Source organism: Macaca thibetana, chromosome X (assembly GCF_024542745.1).
Source record: "Macaca thibetana thibetana isolate TM-01 chromosome X, ASM2454274v1, whole genome shotgun sequence".
NCBI classification, from domain to species: Eukaryota; Metazoa; Chordata; class Mammalia; order Primates; family Cercopithecidae; genus Macaca; species Macaca thibetana.
This window is the reverse complement of record NC_065598.1, coordinates 130,876,793-130,897,239: the sequence shown is the minus strand read 5'-3', so window position 1 is coordinate 130,897,239 and position 20,447 is coordinate 130,876,793. Positions and strand designations below refer to the sequence as shown.

General features: G+C 39.4%; 1 protein-coding gene across 4 annotated transcripts in view; it reads right to left on the bottom strand.

The window, feature by feature from the left end:
* SLC9A6 (solute carrier family 9 member A6) overlaps nucleotides 1-20,447 on the bottom strand; it is a 62,297-nt gene that overhangs the window by 19,945 nt on the left and 21,905 nt on the right. For all 4 annotated transcript variants that reach the window (XM_050776703.1, XM_050776702.1, XM_050776704.1 and 1 more), the window contains 6 exons: nucleotides 17,201-17,347; nucleotides 14,767-14,867; nucleotides 14,385-14,473; nucleotides 11,027-11,140; nucleotides 4,800-4,911; nucleotides 2,948-3,101 (listed from right to left, as the gene is read on the bottom strand). In XM_050776703.1, coding sequence (XP_050632660.1) covers nucleotides 2,948-3,101; nucleotides 4,800-4,911; nucleotides 11,027-11,140; nucleotides 14,385-14,473; nucleotides 14,767-14,867; nucleotides 17,201-17,347 — 717 coding nt within the window. The remainder of the gene's footprint in view (nucleotides 1-2,947; nucleotides 3,102-4,799; nucleotides 4,912-11,026; nucleotides 11,141-14,384; nucleotides 14,474-14,766; nucleotides 14,868-17,200; nucleotides 17,348-20,447) is intronic.

Here is a 20,447-nt window from a genome sequence, read left to right as displayed (position 1 = left end):
CCTGCCTCACGACTTCTGTAACTTGCTCTTCCCTCTGCCTAGACTGCTCTTCTTCCTGATAACTGTTTAACTGGCAACATCTAGTCACGCAGGTAAGACTGAACTCAAACGTAACCTCTTAGAGAAACCATCCCTGGCCTCCCTGTATAAAATACATACCCATCCCCAGTCACTATCACAGTACCTTGCCCGATTCCCAACATAGCATTTAATATCATCTACAGTTGTCAGGTTCATTTATGTGTTACTAGTTTATTGTCTGTCTTCTCTCACTAAAGTTTAGATGTTATGAGTCTAGGAACCTTCTCTATCTTATTATGATCACTGTGCTTCTCTAGAGCAGGATTTCTTAACCCTAGCATTACTGATATTCTGGCCTAGATAATTCTCTGTTGGCAGGTGGTGAGGGTTGGTGAGGAGCCTGTCCTATGCATTGTAGCATGTTAAGCAGCATCCTTGGCCTCTACTCACTAGATGCCAGCAGCAGCTCCCTCTTCCAGTTGTGACAACCAAAAATGTCTCCATAAAGTGCCAAATGTCCCTTGCGGGGAGGGGGGCAAAAGTATCCTTAAGAAGCACTGAGGCTGGGCGAGGTGGCTCATACCTGTAATCCCGACACTGAGGCAGGCAAATCACTTGAGGTCAGGAGTTTGAGACCAGCCTGGCCAACATGGTGAAATCCCATCTCTACTAAAAATACAAAAATTAACCAGGCGTGGTGGTGCATGCATGTAGTCCCAGCTACTTAGGAGACTGAGGGAGGAGAACTGCTTGAACCTGGGAAGTGGAGGTTGCAATGAGCCAAGATTGCACCACTGCACTCCAGCCTGAGCAACAGAGCAAGACTCTGTCTCCAAAAAAAAAAAAAAAAAAAAAAAAAAAAAGAACCACTGAGTTGTAACCTACAGTGCCTGGCACATGGCTGGTGTTCTGTAAATGTTTATCAAATGAATGAATAAAAGGTATATTTGAAATGCTGTGCTAAGAACTTTACAGATACTAGCTCACTGAATCCTTACAACAACCCAAGGAGGTAGGTACTATAACATACATGTTACAGATGAGGAAACTGAGGCTTTAAAAGGTTAAAGAACTTGCCTAAGATCACAGAATTCGTCAATGAAGGGGCAAGAAGTCAAAGCCAAGTCTAAGTCTGCATGAATCTTAAACTTTCAGGACTTAGCAGTGCCCTTAAAACTGTACTAGACAAATTTGGGGGGAGGAAAGAGAAGCTTAAAATACAGCCCCTGTTCACGAACAGGCCAAGAATAATACCAATAAAACAAGAAAACAATAAGAAGTAACCTAAGACTATAAGACAGTATTATAATTAAGTGACAAACTGTTACAGGACAGGCACTATGCTGCCAAAGAGCTTTGACAGCTAGTGATGTAGATTAAATTTTGTGTGAGTAGGTATTTTTTTTTTTTTTTTTTTGTCTTTTCTTTTTGGGAAGATGGTAAGCATAGATATTTTGTTTGGTTTGTTCTTACATTTAATTTTGTTATCCTTAGGAAAATGAGGGAAAGTCTTCATCTACAAGCTCTTGAGAAAAGAAAGGAACTGTGTCCTTTCAAAATGTACCATGCCCATTGTTTGATGAAATTAATTTCTAAAAGAAATTAAGAAAGACTGGAGGCTCCTCTGCCTGCCATTTAATTATCCAGATGACCCTGAACAACTCAGAACCTTTCTAAGCCTCTATTTCATCACTTGTGAAATGGAGTTATCACGTTTGGATAAATATGTAAAATGTACTTAACACAATGCCCAGCACATAGTAAGTGTTCAATAAATGCCAGGTCCTCCCTAAAGTAGTAATTAAGGTTATAAGAATATTGTGTATTTTGTACTATGCACAATAAAAGCACAGAAATTATAAGGGATTTGAATAGTAAAGAGAAATTAAGACAATAACAACAACATTCAAAGTGTGATTTAGGGCTGGCTGGTTTTTAGAATGTTTTTAAAAAGGCATAATAGAATTTTAAAAATGGAGGACAGGATCTATAAAGTGTGAAATACTGTTTTCTCTAATGAGCCCTATGTATTCTGGAAGCTTGGTCGCTCTTAATGTCTATGAAGTTTCAGCCAAACACAGAACTAAAATCTACAAAGGCTTTAGCAGCATAGGCTGCTGTATCCATGGAAACAAATGCAGAACTCTTGAGATACAAGGGAGCTTTCAAATTGAATACATTAACTGGTACACATTCAAGACTAAGACCTCATGATCTTGGCTTTGGATTGTTAGGTTAAAAACAGTGCTGATGAGAAAAATGATAATATCTAGTAGTGATTAGGGTTGGGGTAAACTGCACTGTCTCATACATTGCAGGTAGAAGGCAAATTTTTTATCTGACCTGGTGATACTGATCAAAAGCCTTAAATATATACATATCCTTTTGAGCAAGCAATTTCATTTCTAGACATGCATTCAAAGAAATAATCAGACAAGTACACAGTGGTGTATACATTTAAGAATGTTCACACTGTTAATGGTAATAGTAATAGCAAAATCCTCAAATTGTAATGGTAATAGCAAAATCCTAGAAACAATACAAAAGCCCAACAACAGGGATTTGAGTAAATAAATCAGGATATATGCAGCCATTAAAACAATGATGTAAACATATTTACAATGTAAATGTCCATGCTATTTTACATTTAAAAATGAGGCTACAAGAGTACCTTTAGTATTGCCCCTTTTTGTCAAAAATACATATCATATATAGCAAAAGGTCTGGAAAGATATCCCTCAAAGTGTTAACAATGAATTTTTCTTTTGCGTATATATTTTCCTTTTTCTGTACTACATACTACATATTTTTTAAAAGGAAAAAATTAAACATTACAGATTCACCAAAGCTTAAAAATTGAAAATGGGCAGAAAAATAAACCAAATTAAAATTTAATCTTAAAATGAGGTCTCCAGTTAGTACTTACCTGATATGCAAGCATGACAGCATTGCAGTGGTGCCACCTCCAAATACCCACACAGTAAAAAACACAATCAGAAGCGTGGTGCTGAACATCATTTGCCGTGCGTAAGTGGCAGTATCTCGAATGGCCAAGGCAAATGCCATTGCACCACGAAGGCCTACAGGGGAACAGAAAAGGTATTTCTTCAATAACTCATTACCAATGCAAGCTTCATAAATTCAGAGCAATAAAGTGCATTCTAAAAACTTAGAAGCATGTGAACAAATATGCAGTAAATGTTAACATACTTAAATATGTATACGCTGTGCAAGGTGGCTCACACCTGTAATCAGCACTTTGGGAGGCCGAGGTGGGCAGATCACCTGAGGTCAGGAGTTCGAGACCAGCCTGGTCAACATGCTGAAACCCCATCTCTACCAAAAATACAAAAATCAGCCGGGCATGGTGGCACACGCCTGTAATCCCAGCTACTCGGGAGGCCGAGGCAGAATTGCTTGAACCAGGGAGGCAGAAGTTACGGTGAGCCAAGATCGTACCACTGCACTCCACCTGGGTGACAGAGCAAGACTCTATCTCGAAAAAAAAAAAAAAAAAAAAAAAAGTACAAATAGAAATAGAACTTGTATATGTTACTGACATGTACTGATGTTTTAATAATTTTTTAAAATTCATTTTTTATTTACAAACAGTAAAATTCACTCTTTTTGGTCCATAGCCACATGAGTTTTGGCAAATTAATAGAGGTGTGTGTGACTACTACTATAATCAAGACACAGAATGGTTTAAACATCCCTCCCCCAGTGAAATTTCTTTGTGTTACCCTTTTTTAGTCTAACCTCTTGTCACTCCATCAAACCCCTGGCAACCACTGATGCATTCCCCATCGCTATGACTTTGTCTTTTTGCGAATGTCATGTAAAGGGAATCACACAGCAGGTAACCTTTCAAGACTGGCTTCTTGCACTTAGCATAATGCCTCTGAGATTCATCCATGCTGTATGGGTAAATTGTTTGTTCTTTTTAGTGCACAGTAGTATTCCATAGCATGGATGTATCACAGTTTGATTAGCTATTTGCGCATTGAGAGACAGACAAGTGGGTTGTTTCCAGGTTTTGGCAATTATGAAAAGAACTGCTATAAACATTCACCTCCAGGTTTTTGTTTGAAAATGACTTCATCTTTATCTTTCTCACTTTCTATGACATAATTCTAAACCAAGGATTTGGAACCAGAATATGAAAAATTCCCACAGAAGGGAATGGGACCAAAAAAAAAAAATATATATATATATATGTATGTGTGTGTGTGTGTGTGTGTGTGTGTGTGTGTGTGTGTATGTATATACATATTATATTGTCCCATAAAATATATGTATATACATATATATAAAATATATACATATATATATTTTCTATTCAAGGATGCAACTTCAATGTTTAAAGGAGTATTATAGGTCAGGCACGGTGGCTCATGCCTATAATCCTAGCACTTTGAAAGGCCAAGGTGGGTGGATTACTTGAGGTCAGGAGTTCGTGACCAGCCTGGCCAACATGGTGAAACCCCATCTCTACTAAAAATACAAAAATTAGCCAGGCATATTGGTAATCCCAGCTACTCGGGAGGCTAAGGCACAAGAATTGCTTGAACCTGGGAGGCAGAGGTTACAGTGAGCCAAGATGGTGCCACTGCACTATAGCCTGGGTGACAGAGTGAAACAGTGTCTCTAAATAAATAAATAATATAAAAATAAAGGAGTATTATATGACCAGCATAACATCTCAGTGTTACATCAAGCTGGCATACGCATTGTGAATGGTCGCTTGAGGTGGGCAAGAGAAGAAAGTTATAACTTACCAGCAAACATCATCATATGTTGAAAATTTGATCCAATCTTACTTCTTCTACCTAAATTAAGTAAGAGGGACAAGGGGTAAATATTGGCAGCTCTTCCCAAGAAAATAGCAACCTAAAATTATTAATAGGTTAAGGATCATTTCATTTTACTATTAATATTATTTAGACTATACATTCAAGATGGTGAAAGACTATTTTAGGGAACTCAGTTTCTAACACACAGTCTTTTGGTTCCATTGTCTAACATAGCACTGTCCAACAGAACTTTCTGCAACAATGGAAATTTTCTATATCTGCACTGTCCAATTCGGTGAGCACCTGAAATGTGGCTAGAGTGACCAAGGAACTGAAAATTTATTTCATTTTAATTACTTCAAATTAAAATAATCACATTTGGCTAATTGCTACCAAATTGGACAGAGCAGGTGTAACATGCAGGAAATTTACTAGATTAAGAGAAACGTGTTTAAAAGCGGAGTTTCTTTACTATACTTCTAAGATTATTAATAGAACAGGTTAATTCACTTTCATTGTTAGTGTTGGTAGGAAAAAGAGCAATGCTGAGAAAACTTCCCCTTCCTTCCTCAGAATAAAGAAAAGTGCAGCTGAATCACCACCTCATAGCACTAAAATGGCTGCCAGACCCACTGTACTCCACTGAGTTCATACTTCCAACTTGCTTCAAAGGGAAAGTTTAATGTGAATTCAGACTGGTTTTAACTAGAAACCAATTTTAGTATCTTTTTCTCCAGTTTGCTGTCTATAGGACTCCTACTTTATGATGGCAATTTTTATTTCAGGAGTCATGATACAGTCTCCACCTCATTTCCTGAGAAAAATATAAGGGAAAATTTAAGATTAAAAACAAAATAAGGCCATGTGCAGTGGCTCACACTTGTCATCCCAGTACTTTGGGAGGCCGGGGCGGAAGGACAGCTTGAGGCCAGGAGTTCAAGACCAGCCTGGCCATCATGGCAAAAACCTGTCTCTATTAAAAATACAAAAATGAGCTGGGCATGGTGGTGTACACCTGTAATCCCAGCTATTCCAGTGGCTGAAGCACGAGAATTGCTTGAACACAGGACGCAGAGGCTGCAGTGAGCTGAGATTGTGCCACTGCACTCCAGCCTGGGTGACAGAGTGAGACCCTGTCTCAATAACAAACAAATAAAAAAACAAGGTGGGGGGAATGGTGTTTGGTCTAAGTAACTTTGGAAAAGAGTAGAATCTGTAAGACTAAAGGCAGAAGAAGTGCACAAAAGCATTCTATGCTCATGACAAAGCTGTTTCCCATGGGAACACTGGTTAACAATTCTGATACTATTATACATGTATACTGAAACTGAACAATTAGGTAAACGAACGGCAAGTGGTGACAGCAAAGTTTCTTACTGTTAGAATGGGAGTTTACAGTTCAGAAAGGGGAGGAGGCCAGAATAATCCATGTGGTAATGGATTAAAGTTGGAGACATCAGTATGAACCCATATTGAGCTTAATAGAGATACACATGGTTATATGCAGAAATATGTATAGATATATATGCATATATGAGTTAGCATATATTATATCTATGTATATGGATATATAGATATATATATATATAATTCCTTGCTCTGTCAGCTGAGAGAGCCTAGAAGCAAAGACACCAAGTAACACTGAGCACACCTAGTGCTCAGATTTTGATTTCTAATACTATTCTCCAACAAACGGAACCAGGAGTTCTTGGAGAAATGGCCAATTCTTGGGCTGAGCCAGAACAGATACAAGATGAGCCTGAAGCATCCTGTAGTTCCAGGGAGTAAGGAAGTACTCAAAAAAAAAAAAAAAAAAACAATTAAAAACAATGATGAGAATAAAAATTTAAAACGATGAGGCTATATCCAAGGCACACAGAAGAGCCTGCCAAAAGAGCTCTCAATGGCCAAGCTGGAACAGTTTGAGCAACAAAATAAAAAAAGTTGTATTATAACTCAGAGTATAAAATACATATCAATGAATCCATATTGATATAAATAAATGACTGGGCTGGGTGCGGTGGCTCACGCCTGTAATTCCAACACTTTGGGAGGCTGAGACGTGTGGATCACTTGAGGTCAGGAGTTCGAGACCAGCATGGCCAACATGGCGAAACCCCGCCTCTACTGAAAATATAAAAATTAGCCAGGTGTGGTGGCGCATGCCTGTAATCTCAGCTCATGCCTATAATCTCAGCTACTCAGGAGGATGAGACAGGAGAATCACTTGAACCCGGGAGGTGGGGGTTGCAGTGAGCTGAGATCATGCCATTGCACTCCAGCCTGGGCAACAAGAGTGAAACTGTCTCAAAAAATAATAATAATAATAATAATAATAATAAATGACTGAATAAAACAAATGAGGAATACATAAATCTCCTGTGTGAAAAATTCCAAATAATTTTGCTGATACTGTGTCCTCAAGGAGGTGGAACCTAACTCCCCATTCCTCAATCTTTGCTCATAGCAACTTCCTTCCAAGCAGTACAACATGGGGAGGGGAGGGGGGAAATGTGTAACTTTATAATGGATAAATCTGACAAACACTATCTTAACCAAGTGATTAAGACTATCATCAACATTATTAAGTATATACCCTTGATATAATGTCACGAGAATGGCATTTTACCTCTGTGGTCTTCCTCTCAAAGAACATGTAACTCCAGTCTAATCATGGGGAAAATATCAGACAAGTTCCAACTGCAGGACATTCTACAAAAGACATGGCTAGTACCCTTCAATACTGTCAAGGGTCACCAAAAACAAAGAACACATATGAGAAACTGTCACAGGCAGGCAGAGCCTAAGGGGACATGACAACTAAATGTAATGTGGTATCCTGGATGGGACCCTGGAATAGAGAAAGGACCTTAGGGAAAAACTACGGGAATCAGAATAAAGTTCGAACTTTAATTAGTAATATCAATATTAGTTCATTCATTGTGACAAATGTACCATGCTAATATGTTAATAATAGGGGAAACTGAGTGTGGGGCATATGAGAACTTTCTGTATTATATTCACAATTTTTCTGTAAACCTAAAACTATTCTAAAATCAAAAATTTTAAAAAGTGATTCCGGCCGGGCGCGGTGGCTCACGCCTGTAATCCCGGCACTTTGGGAGGCTGAGGCGGGTGGATCACGAGGTCAGGAGATCGAGACTATGGTGAAACCCCGTCTCTACTAAAAATACAAAAACTTAGCCAGGCACGGTGGCGGGCGCCTGTAGTCCCAGCTACTACTCGGGAGGCTGAGGCAGGAGAATGGCGTGAACCCGGGAGGCGGAGCTTGCAGTGAGCAAGATCGCGCCACGGCACTCCAGCCTGGGTGACAGAGGGAGACTCCATCTCACAAAAAAAAAAAAAAAAAAAAAAAAGTGATTCCCCAAAAAGAAGAGAAAACATAACCACTAAACATGTGGGCCAATGCGGCAGTGACTGCTAGTTCTCCCCAACATCTGTTCTTGCTTTCTTCCTTGGTAGTTGGCACTCCTCCCTTTCATCTTTATGCAGCCGTCCAGATAAAGTATATAACTCCTAGCCTTCCTTGTGAGTAGGTGTAATCAATGATGTTAAGTGGAAGGGACGTGTGCACATTCTGGGTCAAGCCCTTCAAGGCAACCGGCAGACAGGGGTGAGACACGTTGGATCACAAGAACAAGAGCAAGTCCCTAAGGATGTTAGCAACAATATTGCTTCAGTCCCTGATGACCGTATGGAGCAGAACTGCCATACCAGTTCAGATTTTTAGATAAGAAAGAAATTTCTATGCTGTTTAAACCTGGATTAGTTTGAGTCTTTTCACATGAAACCAAACCTATGTCCTAACTAATATAGCCAGAAATAGAGCAACTCTCTCCTGTTAAGAGGCCATTTTCATGGTAGGATTTTGTATTGAAGAATTTTAATTCCTAACAGACTCAGAAACCTATAGAGAATATTTAGCTTTGTTTCCAGATTAAGTACAGTGGATAGAGCCATTTGACTGTTCAAAATTTTCTCCAAGACTAGCAGGACATTAAGTTACTGATCTTGTGGTTGTCCTTCAGCTAAGATCTTCTCCTATTAACAGTACTTTATCTTTTTTGCCTAAAGTTCATTTGCAGACTAAGGCTCTGAAGAATGGTATTTCAATAATACTTCACTTTCTAACAGAGATCCTATCTAGAGTTTTAATTAAAAACAAAACAAAACAAAACAAAACTTCTGCTAATCTCTTTGGCAGAATCTTCATTCTGAGGTGAGGTTTTAAAATATTTCTTTTAAAAATTCCTTATTCAAACATTCCCACTGACCACAATTGCTCCTTCCATATTTTGTGTTCAACTATCCCACTGTGATCATTCCTCCGTAGCACTGGGACCTTCAGTCCAAAGATCCCTATATTCTTTCCTGAAACAATGTCTTCTTTCCTCACTTCCCTTCTTACCATCATGTTAATAACACCTTTTAATGTTAAACATTAAATGAAGTGTTTAGATTGCATCAGTCATGTAATAACACTATGATCTCTTGTCCTTCTGTTTGCCTTGCACCCACTTGAAAAAACTCCAAACCTGGAAGGAGCCAACTATCTCTTTACTCCACGGTCACAGTAAGTACTGCTGGATAAAGTCATTCAACGGGGAAGACTGGTTCTACTGCTAATTCCTATTCCTCAAACACAATGGATCCCTAGTACTTCTCAGCAGTCCTGTTGAGTTTCTTTGGTTAACTTATTCTTCCAATCTCTACAACTATTTCACAAACCTGCACCTTCCTCAGAATCCCTATGATCTGTGTAAGCCATCCTCCAAGATAGTCCCTAACCATCCCTGCCTCTTAGTATTCACACCCTTGCGTAGTCCCCACCCACACTGTACCAGCTTGGTCGGTATAACCAATAGAATATTATGGAAGTGATGCTGGTATGTCTCTTCAAAGATTAGGTTACAAAAGGCATTTCAGCTTTCATTTTAGGGCTCTCTCAGCTCACTCAGTTTGGGGGAAGAAGCCATGGTGTAAGCTGCCCTATGGAGATATCCACGTGGAGAAGAATAGAAGCCTCTTGCTGACAGTGATGTGAGTTGAGTGAGCTTGCAGTGGATTCCCTGGCCCTAGTCAAGTCTTGAGAAGGTGCAGTCCCAGCCAAGAGCACAACTGCAACCTCTTGAGAGATCCTGGAGCCAGAACCACTCAGGTGAGCTGCTCCAGGATTCCCGACCCTCAGAAACTGTGTGAGATAATAACTGTCTGTTGTTTTAAGCTGCTAAATTTAAGGTAATTTGTTACACAATAGACAACTCCCCATCTTACTCTCAGCAGATGATCTCACCTCCTACTTAACAGATAAACATAGAAGCCATCAGAGAGGAGCTCCATCTTACAAATATGCCTTCATTTCTACATACCCTATCCTCTCCTGTAGTCATGGTAGAGTTGTCTCTCCTCCCAGTGAAGGCAAAATTTCTCTCTACATGCTTTGGATTTCATTCCTGCCTTCTCAAGAGGCTTTCACTATTGCCTCCTCTCTTTCATATACTCAGTTTCTTCCTTCCAATTGTTTTTTTTTTTTTTTTGAGACAGGGTCTCCCTTTGTCACCCAGGCTGGAGTGCAGTGACCCAATCACGGCTCACTGCAGCCTCAAACTCCTGGGCTCAAGGGATCCTTCTACCTTACCCTCCCAAGTAGCTGGGACTACAGGCATGCACCACCATACCTGGCTAGTTTTAAAAATTTTGTTTGTAAAGATGGGGTCTTGCTACATTGCCCAGGCTGGGTTTTTTTTAAGACTCTTTGTATATATGCGATAGAAAGAGAGAGGGAGAGAAAGGGGTTGGGGAGGGAGAGAAAGAGAAAGAAAGCGGCCTCATTCAACGTTTCCTTATCTTTCACCTTCTGCCGTGTGGCATAGACTGCTAACTGTTCCCCAGTATCCAACCTCTCCTTCCCTGTAGTAATAAAGGGAAAACACTTATCTTTTGGGGTTGGCAGAACAGTGGGACACTTGTCTGTCATTTTAATCTGTCAACATTATTTGTGCAATAACCACAAATTGAAATAGAATATAATAAAATAAATATACTAGAAAAAGGAACTGGAATCCTTATTTGTTTTACTCAAAGGAAAACTGTATATATTTAAATGTATTCTTATGAACCACATACTCAAAACCCACATAAAAATCTCAATTAAAAATAGTTTTCATAATAAAACACATAACAAAGGATACAAATGCTCCTACTACAAATGTTGGGTTAAAGACATGGTTCTGGAAGGTGAACAGTGTCAGTCCCATGTAGGAGAAGATGAAATTCTCTGCCAAGAAATTGAGAAGCTCAAACAACTGAAACGAAATTGTAAAAGATTAGTCCAGTAAATAAAGTTACATAATTTGAAAGCATGAGTATTACTAAGATAATAAAACAGACACTCAAATAGATAAAGTTCATGCACACACACAAAATGTGTGGTTCAGAAGGGAGCAAATGTGGAGATGACATTTCTAGTCCTGCAGAAAAAGTCAGAAACGTTCCCCCCTCATTTCCCCTAATCAGCTTTCCTTCTCCAAAGCCCCATCTCCAATTACTCCTCTCCTCCTCCTCCAAACTGTCAGGTTTTTTTTTGAATGTTCCTTGTGTTCCTGCAACTGCCCTAGTCAAACTTTCATCACTTCCTACCCATGATGATGAAAAAGGACCTCTAACCATCCCTCATCCTCCAGCTCCCCCAAATCAGTGAATCTCTAAAACTGATAGTTTCAAGATACTTTCCTCTTGCAAGCTATAAGATTCAACTTTTTGATCCTGGCATAGAGTGCTTCGTGAGAACTCTCGTATTCCCGGCTTGCCCTGTGACTTCACTTTTTGCGTGGGTCTTACCCTTGTGTAGGGAGTAAGTATCCTACAGATAGGGCTTCCACATTGTGGAAGAGATCGATGTGTAGGATAGCAGAACTATCTGTGGGGAGAACTAAACCCTGCTGCCCGTCCGCCCCATCCCATTCACATCATAGCCTTGGCAAGGGTATATGATACTTGCTGAATGAAGTTAAGGCCCTTCATAATCTGGTGTCCCTCTGGCCACCAGTGTTATCTACAATGGCTTGTTACTATGAGCCCTCTGACACATAACAGAAAAGTGGTTAAGAAATGGGCTTAGGAATCAAAATGCCTAGGCTTTAGCCCTGTCTTCCCCTTTGCTGGCTGTGTGGCTTTGGGCAAGTTAGTTAATCTCTTTAAACCAGGGTTGCCTTATTACCCAAAAGTGAGAATAAAAATTAAAATAAGTAAACGTGTATTTAATTTTCTTTAAATTATTTAATATGCTATTATTACTACTTATTTATACTTAATGATAACAGTTATACCTTTTTCAGTTTTTACTGTGTGTCCGGTGTCCGACACCATACTAAGGACTTCATATGCATTATCTCGTTTTAATCCCGCAAAAACTCAGTGAGGTAGGTATTATTATTATCTCCATTTTCAAAGACGGCAAAACTGAAGCACAGAGAAGTTATGGAACTTGCTCCTGGTCACACAGCCAGCAAGTGGTAGAACCAGGATTTAAAACAATACAGAGACTCCAGAGTCCCGGCTTTACTTTGCAACACAGGGATCGGCAAACTTGCCCATGAATGGCCCGTGAATGGCCAGAAACATGAGAGGATTTGCAGGCCAAGAGGTCTCTGTCACAACTACTTCACTCTGCCAGTGGAGCACAAAAGTAGCCATAGACTACATATTTTAAAAAATGGGTGTGGCTGTGTGCCCAGAAAATCTTATTGGTGGACACGGAAATGTGAATTTCATATAACTGTCATGGGTCACAACATATTCTTCTTTTGATCTTTTGCCAATCAATTAAAAATGGATGGAAAGAAAAACATTCTTAGCTCATTGACTGGCAAGGGCCGGATGTGGCCTAAGGGCTGGAGTCCGCCACCCTCTGCTCTACACTTTACTGCCTTCTTTTTATTCCTGCCTTTATCTGTACTGCCTCCCCTAGGCCTTCCTGAATCTTCCCCATCCTTCTAAGGGTACTGTTTCTTCTAGGATAGCTTTCCAGATCCTCAAGCCTCAAACCATTTCCCCTACTTCTCTGATGTCTTCTATGACATATAATCTGAAGTACATAATCTAGGATTCCTATTCCTCATATTTTTTAAATGTACATAAGCTTCATATCACCAACAACACCGGAAGCTCTTACTCTGTTCCTGTTTACTATTGTTGCTTTTTGTTTGTTTGTTATTGAGACAGAGTCTTGCTCTGTAATCCAGGCTGGAGTGCAGTGGCACAATCTCAGTTCACTGCAACCTCTGCCTCCTGGGTTCAAGCGATTCTCCTGCCTCAGCCTCCTGAGTAGCTGGGAATATAGGCGCATGCTATTACATCCAGCTAATTTTTGTATTTTTAGTAGAGACAGGGTTTCACCATGTTGGCCAGGCTGGTCTCAAACTCCTGACCTCGGGTGATCCGCCCACTTCGGCCTCCCAAAATGTTGGGATTACAGGTGTGAGCCACAGCGCCCGGCCTGTTCTTGTTTTTTATTCCCCACCCATGACTTGGAAAAATGCTGACTCCCCTCCCACCCTGCCCCCCGCCAGCTGATTTTCTTCTCTTTACTTATTGCACTGAATTAATTTGTAAAAAAGATTTGTAGCCCTAATGTATACGCTTGGGGGAAAAAAGCCTAATCTCTTTTGAGGAGCTGGGGAAAAGCATAGGTCATAAACTTAATTTGTGGCTCCAGCAGGAAGAATAAATACTGTTGCTCCTGCTTTTAGAACCACTCCTTTTCAGGCGAATCCCATAACCTTCTTGTCATTTGGCAAAATTTAAACCTGTTTCTCACTATAGCCATAGTCAAGTATGTACCTGTTTCTATTCCAGATATTACATTTTGTTCATGTATTTGTCCTCTATACCTCCTAAGACTAGAAAATTCTATTCTATCTCCTTTATAATTCCCTTCAGATACCCTGCACAACTGATCATTCGGTACCAAATAAAACCAGACCACTGACTAGTCCCGACATTCCTGGAAACATAGTAGCTTTGCAGCACCTGAGCAAAGACTGAAGGAAGTTGATCTTCTTTTAGTAGGGCTAATCAGATCAGAAGTTAATCTTATCTACGTCATCTCTTAGAAGGTCTAGTAAGATCAGAAGTTAATCTTCTTTACGTCATCTCTTAGTAGGTCTGGTCAGATCAGAAGTTAATCTTGTCTACGTCACACAACAGTAGTTCGAGTAAAACCAGAGTGAGCTTCCAAAACATTCCCCTATAAAGCCATTAAATTGGGAAAACACTGAGAGAAAGGGAAGCTACTCCACTGGTTATTGAAGCCACGATAATAATAGTCTCTGGCTATTCTGCTGATCTATTTCCACCCTAAACGCTGTCACTCTTCAGTTTGCCAATCCCACCTACTTTTAGAGTCAAAGAAAGAGGAGCTGAAATGAGTAGATATCATCTTGAACAGATCAAAGACTTTTTTTTTTTTTTTTTTTTTTTTAGTAAAAAAGACTTCTGTTTTGCTGAAAGAAGGAAAAGTCTATTCACAAACTATAAAGTTCCTCTTACCTGTTTAGTTCTATGCTGAGACTCCGTGGACAAATTATTATATGTATAATGTGCTTGTGTGATGCCACAAAACAATACTGCAACCACACCTATAAAGACAACAAATTTCAAGTTCACATAAAAGGATGGTTCCCACCTTTTATACTGAGATTTTTTTTTCACAGTAGATTACAGGCTTTGTCTGGAAATTCTCATTTGTGACTTACTTTGTTAAGAGGAACCACTTCCACTGAAAATTTTTTTGATGTTCTAAAGTGACAACCTAAATCCCAACCATAATAAGTATGTTCAAATACTAATGGAGCTGATCCACTTGGAGCAAAATTGACTGGCAAAGTCACTCCTTTTAAGGGTTGACAATCAAAGGGAGCAAGTCACCTACCTGTGAAGCCCCATGCTTCAGCCAAGAGGAAGGTACTCCAGGACATCAAGAAGAACAGGCCTGTCTCCAACAACTGGAACTCCCGTAATTTGGTGAACTTTGTCACGTAAGACTGTTAAGGCTGGTAATGAGATCTTGTAACACAAAAGTGTGACTAGAAAGAAACGACAGTTTAAGCAAGGCAACCATGAAAGAAGGTTCTCTAGCTTCTCTAACACAAAAATCCCAGAATAAGGAGGTACCACCAGAGTGGAGAAACTTTTTAAATGAGCATCTCACTGAGGAGTCAGCTGCCTTCCCTTCAGTGAGGAAGCCTTACGGCTTAGCCACTCCAATTGTTTCATGGGTATCACATACCTTGCCAGAAACCATGCAGTAAAGGATGGACAGAGATGGGAATAACAGATCAGATCCATAACATGCCACCTCTATTAATCTGAGACCTAAAGCTAGACAGCTTCCATAATTATAGCAATTTACATTTATAAAAATATATAATTTCCAAGAGAGTTTACACTAATTTGATCTGCTACCACCTCTGTGATATACAGCATTCATTCCATGATGAAGAAATTGAGGCACTTCACTCCCTTATACTAGTTGAACAACTATTTGTTAGCTGACGGTGGAAGGGCCTGTGCCAAGTTACGACCAATCTCAGGCTAGAATTTAGAGTCATTTCTACAGCTAGGCACTACAACAAAATGATTAACAAGATATATTCTCTCCCCTCAAGGAACTTGTAATGGGGAAGAGAGACTACCTGTCTTGGCATCACCTTCAGAACACTTTTTACTGCTGCTTTATGCCTCAGTTCACCTATAAAAAGCCATAAAAGAAGCCTCTTCCAGCACAAGGCTGAAGTATACCAACTAAGAATAAGATATCTGTTTTATACAGGTATCATAGAAGTTTTAGAGTTGGAAACTTTTTTTTTTTTTTTTTTTTTTTTTGATTCGGAGTCTCGCACTGTCACCCAGGCTGGAGTGCAGTGGCACAATCTCGGCACACTGCAAGCTCCACCTCCTGGATTCACGCCATTCTCCCGCCTCAGCCTCCCAAGTAGCTGGGACTACAGGCGCCCACCACAACACCCGGCTAATTTTTTGTATTTTTAGTAGAGACAGGGTTTCACCGTGTTAGCCAGGATGGTCTCGATTTCCTGACCTTGTGATCCGCCTGCCTCAGCCTCCCAAAGTGCTGGGATTACAGGTGTGAGCCACGATGCTCGGTCTAGAGCTGGAAACTCTTTAGACATCATCTAGTCCCATTCCTCTTTCCTACCATCCCCACCCTCCACTTTCCTACACTGAGATCCAAAGAGGTGAAGTGTCAAAGCTTCTAGCATGTTTGTGTCTGCCACTATACTGAAAGCAGCAGGGAGGCAGGGGTCATGTTTGTCTTCTTTAGCTTTGATACACAGAGCACAGCACATATAGCAGGTGATCAAGACATTCCTTCTGGCTTTTTGTTTTGGGTTGGGAGTTTATAACATGTTTTTAGGCCAGGCACGGTGGCTCATGACTGTAACCCCAGCACTTTAGGAGGCCGAGGTGGGTGGATCACCTGATGTCAGGAGTTCGAGACCAGCCTGGCCAACATGGTGAAACCCCATCTCCGCTAAAAATACAAAAAAACTTGCTGGGTGTGGTGTTGCACACCTGTAATCCCAGCTACTTGAGAGGCTGAGGCGGGGGAACTGCTTGAACCTGGGAGGCGGAGGTTGCAGTGAGCCGAGATCATGCCATTGCATTCCAGCCTGGGGGAAAGAGCAAGACTCTGTCTCAAAAAATAAATAAATAAATAAAAATAAAATTTGTTTTTATAGATTCAGGATGCACAAGTGCAGTTTTATGACATGGATGTATTGCATGGTGGTGAAGTCCAGGATAAAATGGCCTTTGCATGAACACAAGAATAACTTGACTAGTGGTAGTACCAGGACTACAACTCAGGTCCTTTGAGCTGCCCGTCCAGGGCTCTAGAGCACAAAGGTTAAAATCGGGAGAACTGAGATGAACTCTTACTTATCCTAACCAGGGAACCACCTTTTGTTCACTTGGCATCGCCGTTGTACATTTCCTATTTGTCCTATTAAAAAAAGAGCAAAAGACTGCCAGGCTGACCAGCAACACAGAACACCCAGAGGCTCTTTGGAATACGGCTACCTTTATAGTTATTTAATCTACAACTATAAAATTCACCCTCAAAGAGATACCATCTCTAATTATACGCTTGCAGTGAAAGTTTTAGGGCATGAAACCCTACACAGAACAATACAGTTCTTTTATGTTGCTTAATGTTTTCAAACCAAGTACTTAGTTATAAGATTAATAATTCTAACACAGTTCTAATCATAGAACTAAGAAAAACAATGGAATACAGCATTCGACTACTGCATTATGTTAACAAGAAAAGATAAATATAACAAAAGGATATTAAAGCTGTCACCACTCCAGTAGCAGCACCCATCGCAAAAGATCCACTGAAGATTCCAAGGAAGATTCCAATAGACTTGAACATCGCTGTGACATCAAAGGTGTGACTGTTGTCTCCAGCTGGCTGGTATGCCACTATTGAGCTACAGAAGAGAGACTGCTTTTACTTCTGGAAGCAACTTTTACTTAAAAAAAAAAAAAAAACATTATGTAGTATAGAGCTTGAAAGATGAAATTAGAGGGAGAAGAAAAAAAATGTTTTGATTGGAATTGCCAAAATAAGGACAAAATTACCCAAAAATCCTGCAATGTGTCTGGCTAGCAAGAAAACTTGGCTTTTCCTTAAATGTTAATTTCAGGAGGGTAGAACATTGTAAAATCCTCTATATGAAAATTGCACCAAGCTTTTTCCCCCATCCCCAAGATACTGTGCAGTATTATTCTTTTGTGATTCTATTTCAGAATTACTAGTACTGAGTGTCCGAAAGCCTTAACATACTAATGTGAACAAACTAATGAAAAATCCCACTTGTTTCCAGTAGAGGCATAAGAACATAAAGAACATTATTCAATACTCAACCCAGTCACATTTTGTTTTTCCTATGAGAAAAAAAGGTAACTGACAGACCCTTCCAACTTTCAGAATACCAGAATGGGCCAAATGCCTAATATCTATTCATTCACTGAAATGGACTATTATAGGAAAAAGCACTCGAAAGACCTCCCAAGGAATTAGAATCCACTCAACAGTACTTTCAGCATAACCAGCTGGATCTTCCACCTAAAGCTTCTGAAAGAAAGTCACTCTATACCAGGCCAAGACAGGCAATTATCGGAGATGCTCTCCATCTTGAACTCACAGTCCAAACCTGGTCTGAAAAAGCTTCTTTTATAACAGTTACCAACCCAGGAAATAGAAATGCCTGAGAAAATTGCTGTTGCCAGCAGGTCTCTGGCAACGGTGCTTACCGTTACTAAATCAGTTCTCATCTCAGTTAATTGAGACCAGCATTATAAAAAGTCCAGACTCAACAACATCATACAAATCACGTCAAAGAAAAGAAGGAAAAACACATTCCTAAAAATATAATGAATTCTCCCTGTGGTTGCTGCAATGTTTTTTTCTGATTCAAGGCTGAAAAATGTGTTTGCTATACCACGTACAAGTTCTTTTCATATCTCCCAGGTTAAAAAAAAAATCTAAGATCAAACTAAAATCTCCTAATTTGTACTTATTTTATTGAAATATAGCACTAATATTAATTTCTGATAATGGGATCCAGAAATTTCTGAGACTCACTCTAAATTGAAAATGTTAAACATTTACGTTTAAATGTGCAAAGTAACCACATCATTTTGGAGAGGATTTGATATCATTTTGATAAATATGAAATGGCCTTTAACATCAGGCTACCTTACCTAAACATAAAGGGTCCTACTACCATGAACGAGACCTGATTCCATTATAACATGAAAATACAGTAGCTGGCTGGAGAAAAGAAAAAAATTGCTATACAACCTTCTTTTCCTTTGGTGGTATTTTTCAAAATGCTGTCTGGAACAAAGTATCTATGCTATGCCTCCTGAGGTTGCTTTCCCTGGATTAATTCACGTAAATTCAAGATTCACACTAATCATTATTTCATTCTTTAATCATTAAAATGTATAAGAACACATGGGAAACATGATGGGCTGAGAGCAGATGACAGGCTTGTTCTTTCTTAGGCAGACACTGGCCTCTGGATTGAAATTTTAACTCATCTTTTCCATATCAATTGATATTTTATCTTGAGGCAGTAACATTTTTTATGAATAGTTTTTTTTAAATCCTGAAAGTAATATAATGTACAGTTGAGGTGGAAAAATCTTCCCATCATTCCACTACCCTGATAGATCGATTTTATTTTCCTTCTGTATTCCTTTCCCCTCTTTGTGTTACATGCATGCTAATTCTTATTTAGCTGTAATCACAGTGAATGTGTGATTTTGATTTCTGCTTTTTTAACTGACAATGACATAAAAATATTCATAGTCTTGGCCGGATGCAGTGGCTCACTCCTGTAATCTCAGCACTTTGGGAGGCCGAGGTGGGCAGATCACCTGAGATGGGGGTTCAAGACCAGCCTGACCAACATGGAGAAACCCCGTCTCTACTAAAAATAAAAATACAAAATTAGCCGGGCGTGGTGGCGCATGCCTGTAATCCCAGCTACTTGGGAGGCTAAGGCAGGAGAATTGCTTGAACCCAGGAGGTGGAGGTTGCAGTGAGCTGAGATCACGCCATTGCACTCCAGCCTGGGCAATAAAAACAAAATTCCATCTAAAAAAAAAAAATCATAGTCTTTATAACTACAGTTAAGACTTCACAATGGTCCAAATGGATATAGGACAATTTATTCAACCATTTCCTCATTGTTAGACATTAAAAGTTGCTTCTACTATTTTTGCTACTATAAATAACTGAAAGAACACCTTCTTGCTTTTTACATATTTTAGACTATTCCTTGCACTATATTTCTAAAAATAGACTATTACCATACCTATGGCTCATTTTACATGTTGCTCCACTGCCTTCCAAAAGGTCTCTGATACATTTTGGGAGGGAAATACGATAATATCTCCCAATTTTTTAAATGATCATACCCACTGACCTAGCAATTCTACTCCTAAAAAATTCCCTACAGAAATATTCACAGGGATTCACAAAGATTTACACATAAATATGCTCACTGCCATGCTAGTCATAATAATACAATATTAGAAAACACCAAATATTAATCAATCAATAGGGGATTGGAGAGGTAAATTTGTAATGCATCCATCCAATGTGATAATAGAGGTATTAATATAGTATAATATCCAAGTAAAAAAGCTAGTTACAGAAAAGTATATATACTACTATGCCTTTTTCTGTTTATAAAAATTATTAACACATTTATATGCATATTACTATCTTAATGGAAAAAGTCTGGATTAAAATCCTAATAGTGGTTATTTCTGAGCTGAAATTTCAGGAATTTTCTACTTTCTGAGTCAAATGCTTTGAATTTTTGCCACAAATATATTTTAACATTATCACAAATAGTGATAAAAGGTAATACCAATTTCAATATTAACAGCAACATATGAGTGGTCTAGTTTTACTACACCAGGGTTTCTCAACCACAGCATTATTGATATTTGTGGCCAGATATTTATTTGTTGGCTGTGATGCAGGTGGGGTGAGGGGAATGCTGTCCTGTG